At 39.4% G+C, this 6,362-nt stretch overlaps 1 protein-coding gene across 2 annotated transcripts; it reads left to right on the top strand.

The window, feature by feature from the left end:
• Positions 1-432: 432 nt before the first annotated feature.
• On the top strand, positions 433-5,999 carry KLHL9 (kelch-like family member 9). 2 transcript variants are annotated; one of them, XM_011930340.1, is made up of 2 exons: positions 433-731; positions 1,169-5,999. In XM_011930340.1, the coding sequence occupies exon 2, from the start codon at positions 1,173-1,175 to the stop codon at positions 2,820-2,822; it is 1,650 nt and encodes a 549-aa protein (XP_011785730.1). In that variant the 5' UTR covers positions 433-731; positions 1,169-1,172; the 3' UTR covers positions 2,823-5,999. The 2 variants fall into 2 exon arrangements, with proteins under 2 accessions (XP_011785730.1, XP_011785731.1); XM_011930341.1 differs by having other exon boundaries at positions 518-542; positions 955-5,999.
• The last annotated feature ends 363 nt before the right edge of the window (positions 6,000-6,362 follow it).

Raw genomic sequence — 6,362 nt, forward strand, 5'->3', positions numbered from 1 at the left:
ATCTATTACATAACATCGGATAACAATTATTGTTTTGTAGAGGAAAAAAAAATTAAGCATCCCGGTTTCCTCTCAATTTATTCAAAAGCCGCGTTTCATTGTTATTCAAATAAACAGAAGCTAGAAGTGCAAAGTTTTAAAAAATTTATGCATCTGGGGAACGTAAGAGCTCAGATATGTGAAAAACTTACATCAAACGTGCAGCATAACATACGCGCGCACACATTCTGTCCTATTTGGTCCCACATACAAGGCAGATCTAAGGGGCCGGGCTGGCGCCCACCCCAGACAGTTCCTCTTCCTCAACCCCCGCCCTCCCGGCCTCCCGCACACTTCCTCCCCCTTCCCCACCCCCACACGCCCGCCCACTGATGAGCTCTGGAGGCCGCGCAGCCGCAGTAGCCGCTACGGCCGCTCCCACCCCGCGGGATCCTGGGAGTACGCTTTTCCGGAAGGAGCGGCTGGGCGTCGGGGCTAGGCCGGTATTCTAGGCCCAAGCCCAGTCCCAGGCCTGTGTTCCAGATCCTTGCTCAAAGACGACCGTGGCTGCTGCGACACTCTAGGTACAGCGGAGGGCGCAGCGGGCCGTTGCTGAGGTGCCCGGACCCGCCGCCGAGCGGGCCGTGGAGCCACAGTACGTGGCGGCGCCTCTTCGTTGCCCGAAGCGGAACTGCTGAAGGAGCGGCACCGCAGGCCGGACGAGGTGAACCGGGTCATTTAACCGCCTTCAGGTGATGAATCATCTGTCTAATAATCAGATTTGAGGTCCACAGCCCTTTGTGGTCCTGCTACAGGGCGATTTTCAGTGGATGACTGACTGGCGTGGCCTGAGGGGTGCCGCAGTGGCTGCCTTCCCTTGATAAGGAAACGAGCTTTCTGTTCTTTGTGGACACTTCGTTGCCTGTAAAACATTCCGGTTATAACTTCTTTATCCGGCTTGCATCTCTGTGCAAGAGGAAAGCTTTCACATGAAAGTGTCCCTTGGTAACGGCGAAATGGGCGTCTCTGCCCATTTGCAGCCTTGTAAGGCAGGAACCACACGCTTTTTTACCAGCAATACACACAGTTCGGTGGTACTGCAAGGCTTTGATCAGCTTAGAATAGAAGGATTGCTTTGTGATGTGACTCTGGTACCAGGTGATGGAGATGAAATATTCCCTGTTCACAGAGCTATGATGGCGTCTGCTAGTGATTATTTCAAAGCTATGTTCACAGGTGGAATGAAAGAACAAGATCTGATGTGCATTAAGCTTCATGGGGTGAACAAGGTTGGTCTGAAGAAAATCATTGATTTTATTTATACTGCAAAACTTTCTCTTAATATGGACAATCTTCAGGACACACTTGAAGCTGCTAGCTTTTTACAAATATTACCCGTTTTGGATTTCTGTAAAGTATTTCTTATATCAGGAGTCTCTTTAGATAACTGTGTAGAGGTTGGACGAATTGCTAACACCTACAATCTTATAGAAGTGGATAAATATGTTAATAATTTCATCCTGAAGAACTTTCCTGCTTTATTGAGTACTGGGGAGTTTCTAAAACTCCCTTTTGAACGGCTTGCCTTTGTGCTTTCCAGTAATAGTCTTAAGCACTGTACCGAACTCGAACTCTTTAAGGCAGCCTGTCGCTGGCTAAGGTTGGAAGACCCTCGGATGGATTATGCTGCGAAATTAATGAAGAATATTCGATTTCCACTGATGACACCACAGGATCTCATCAATTACGTGCAGACAGTAGATTTCATGAGAACAGACAATACCTGCGTGAATTTGCTTTTGGAAGCCAGCAATTACCAAATGATGCCATATATGCAGCCAGTGATGCAGTCAGATAGAACTGCCATTCGATCTGACTCCACTCACTTGGTTACATTAGGAGGAGTTTTGAGGCAGCAGCTGGTTGTCAGTAAAGAATTACGGATGTATGATGAAAGGGCACAAGAATGGAGATCTTTAGCCCCGATGGATGCTCCCCGTTACCAGCATGGTATTGCTGTCATTGGAAACTTTCTTTATGTAGTTGGTGGTCAAAGTAATTATGATACAAAAGGAAAAACTGCTGTTGATACAGTTTTCAGATTTGATCCTCGGTATAATAAATGGATGCAGGTTGCATCATTGAATGAAAAGCGTACATTCTTTCACTTGAGTGCCCTCAAAGGACATTTGTATGCAGTTGGTGGGCGCAGTGCAGCTGGTGAACTGGCCACAGTAGAATGTTACAACCCAAGAATGAATGAGTGGAGCTATGTTGCAAAAATGAGTGAACCCCACTATGGCCATGCTGGAACAGTATATGGAGGCTTAATGTATATTTCAGGAGGAATTACCCATGACACTTTCCAAAATGAGCTTATGTGTTTTGACCCAGATACAGATAAGTGGATGCAAAAGGCTCCAATGACTACAGTCAGAGGTCTGCATTGCATGTGTACGGTTGGAGATAAGCTCTATGTCATTGGCGGCAATCACTTCAGAGGAACAAGTGATTATGATGATGTTCTAAGCTGTGAATACTATTCACCAACCCTTGACCAGTGGACCCCAATTGCCGCCATGCTAAGAGGCCAAAGTGATGTTGGAGTTGCCGTCTTTGAAAATAAAATCTACGTTGTTGGTGGATATTCTTGGAATAATCGTTGTATGGTAGAAATTGTCCAGAAATATGACCCAGAAAAAGATGAGTGGCATAAAGTTTTTGATCTTCCAGAGTCACTTGGTGGCATTCGAGCTTGTACACTCACAGTTTTTCCACCTGAAGAAAACCCTGGGTCACCTTCTAGAGAATCTCCTCTTTCAGCACCTTCAGATCATTCTTAGGTCTAAGGTGTAACACCTTTGCAGTACATCATGGGTGATCTAATACTTCTCCTTCAGTTGTATCTTCTTACAGTGATTGGTACAGTTATTAGATATAAAGGTAACTGATGTTATTCGTCTTGTTTGGCTTTTAGTATGTTTATCAAGTGGCTAACAAATGCATTCTAAAGATGTATTTAACATAGCTAGCTGTTTTAACAAATGAGAAAAAAAGATGTAGAAAAATGTTTAGATGTCTTTTTGTGATGTTATATAAAATTGTAGATGACTGTGGTAAATGTGTGATTATGTCCATTATGCTTCAAAGTCAAGTTTTCATCTTTGACTCCAAAATGTCAGAGGGAGGTCACTGTAACCTAAAATTAACGAAAGGTTGCTAAGTATTAATATTAGTTACCTCCCTCTTTTCATAGTTTTTGATATGTCTGTCAACTTACTCGATTGTGTGGTTGCATTCAGAATATTTGAAGTTTCTTACGCAGACAGAAATAATAAAAATATTAGTTAGGAAAAAACAGTATAGCACCAAACCAGTATTTGGTATCTCTCTCTAGAGTGAGCAAGAGAGGGAGAAAGGAGAAAAAAATACACAATACAAACATACATGCCTACGCACATACATAATATGTACACACACACATAATTTAAAAATTGATTGGCATTTCAACGATGCTGAAATTGTTTTTAAATTGAAGTTTCTTTCTTCCACAAAGCAGCCATTTCTATTCAAATGGGAATTCAATACCAGATAATAAATGTTTATATAGTCATACTGAATTTAGATAGATGAGGGCTACAGCATACTAAATCAACAACCAAATTTGTCATGTGACTAAACCATTACTTCATATGAAGCTTACATTACTTTTTTCTGCTTGTATAGTTTCTGTAGAGTACTTTTACACAGATTGGTAAAGTTCAGGTTTCAGAGAATTGTTTTTGTGCAGAAAATTTGGGTTCTTTTTTCCACCTTTTTTGGTCAGTAAAACTTAATGAAAAAAGCCAAGAAAAAACAAAGCTATAGGGTTTTAAGTTCAGCCTCCCAACTTAGTCATCCTAACATGATTATTTTGCGATTTGGGGTGATTGCCCTGGTGCTGTTCCAGTCCATGTGCATCCTGAGCTGTGTGAGCTGCCTCAAGGCTATGATCTGAGCAAGCAGGAGATACATTTTCTTCTGCATCAAGTGAGGAAAAATGTGCTTTTGGCCATGTCTCAAGGACAGAACCAACTTCAGATTCCCTAAGAATCCAGCTACAGAACCTCTGGAACACTATGGTCTTATGAGCAGTACTAATAGCAACCTTCAGCCTCTTCAATACCAAGGGTATCCCTACTGGTTGAGAACCACATGGTAGTTTTTAATGGGACTTTTATCAGCAAATGGGGTTACAGGAATTCCCTGTAATGATTCTGAAGAGGTACTTGTCTGGAATAATTGTCTACCTGAAGAAAAAAATTTTATATATACATATGTGTATGTACACACACACACACACAAACACCCCTATACCTGGAAGATTGTCAGAGTGTAAATCAGGAACAACTATTGACAATCCCATAATAAAACTCAGGAACCAAGGCAAAATGAATTGGCTTCTAGGGGTCTGAACCTTACTGCCCATACAAGTGTTGATTCATTTTAATGCTTTTTATGATTTCTGCATTGGCAGAAATGTTCATATTTTATATTTTTTTAATGACTCAGTTTTTTATTACTAAAAATAGCACATTTGAGTACATTTGAAAAATATAGAAATTAGAAATTATTAACTTTATTGAATAAGCAAGCAGTGCATCCTTATCCTTTGTTGATTATTAATGAGGTTGAATATTCATGTATTATGGATAGCTGTGTTTCTTTGATCAAATGTTCCTGTCCTTTTGCTCATCTGTTACCTGTTGGAGTTGCTTTGTTTTTTGTATCAAGTTATAGGATCTCTTTATATAATAAATGTAATTTAACTTGCATTTGGTTGCATTTATTTCTTCCCTCAATCTATTGTAGTTTTACAATGGCAACGCTGTTAATTTTTGAGATCAAATTTGTCTTTTTCTTTTTTTTGTTTTTTTTTCAGATAGGGTCTCACTCTGTTGTCCACTTTGGAGTGCAGTGACACGATCTGTGCTCACTGAAACCTCTGCCTCCCGTGTTCAGGCGATTCTCCTGCCTCAGCCTCCCAAGTAGCTGGGATTACAGGCATGCACCACCATGCCCGGCTAATTTTGTATTTTTAGTAGAGATGGGGTTAGGGGATAAATTTGATATGGTTTATTTTTTATGTAGTATTCCAGTGCTTATTCTGACCTAGCAAGGTGGTACTGCCCTGCTTCTATTTTGTACAAGCTTTTCCTTTTATTGAAAAAATACTTTTTATTACATCTTATGTCTGACCCTGGTGCTTCCTATTGAAATAAGTATTGCTTTACTAGGTAAACTGCTCTATCTATATCCCCCACCTCCAGCTTCACACAATCTGCCTCTCATTCGTTTACTTTCCCATATTCTGCAGTTGACAGTTCTCTTGGTATCATGCAGGTAGCTGACTAATGCTATGCTAATACAGGTTGAGCAGCCCTAATCCAAAAATCCAAAATGCTTCAAAATTTAAAACTTTTTGAGGGCCAACAGGATGCCACAAGCAGAAAATTCCACACCAGACCTCATGTAACAGGTTATACTCAAAACACAGTGAAGACTTCTTTGTTTCATGCACAACATTATTAAGCCTATTAGATATAATCACCTTCAGACTATGTGTATAAAACATATGTGATATATAACTGAAGTTTTAAGTAATATTGTTTAGACTTGGGTCCCTCCCCCAGGATACGTCATGTACATGCAAATATTCCAAAATCCAAAAACACTTCTAGTCCCAAGCATTTCAGATAAGGGATATTCAACTTGTACTGCTCATTAAACCTGGAGTTCGTTATAGAGAGAAATTTTAGGTGGTTGAAATGATTAAATAGAAAGATATATTTTCATAAGCTGGTAATTTTTTAAAGAAAGTTCAGACTGGAAAAATATTTAGAGGATAAAAACTAAAAGCACATAAAGCACTCTGTTAACAGTTCTTGTTTTAGTTTTTCTGGTAAGTATTCAAAATTAACATTTGCTAGCTTTTTTGGTATGTCTATTATAGAAAGTACAGGAAAATAAAAGCAAACAAAGAGTAATTATCAGTGATTCCACATGCTGAAGATAATTTATATTAATGCTGAGTATATTATAAATATACATACATATGTGCAGCCATTTGTCAAATATTTTTCAAATATGCCAGACCTTAGGCTAAAAGCTGGATAATGAAAACAAATCCACCTTCCAAAGACACAGACTCCTATTATGACTTTATCTTATTTTTTAAAAGCTGTATATATTAAAAAATTGTAAGGTTTTTTTTTCTAATTATCAAATGCACATATATTTAGAAAAACAGATACCATTTTTACTCAGATAAATCCAGACTTAAATTTCTTTCCCACTTGCTAACAGTAATATTTATGTAGTTGGCCTGCAAAGCAAACACATTT

The sequence above is a fragment of the Colobus angolensis genome, unplaced genomic scaffold (assembly GCF_000951035.1).
Source record: "Colobus angolensis palliatus isolate OR3802 unplaced genomic scaffold, Cang.pa_1.0 Scaffold86, whole genome shotgun sequence".
Lineage (NCBI taxonomy): Eukaryota > Metazoa > Chordata > Mammalia > Primates > Cercopithecidae > Colobus > Colobus angolensis.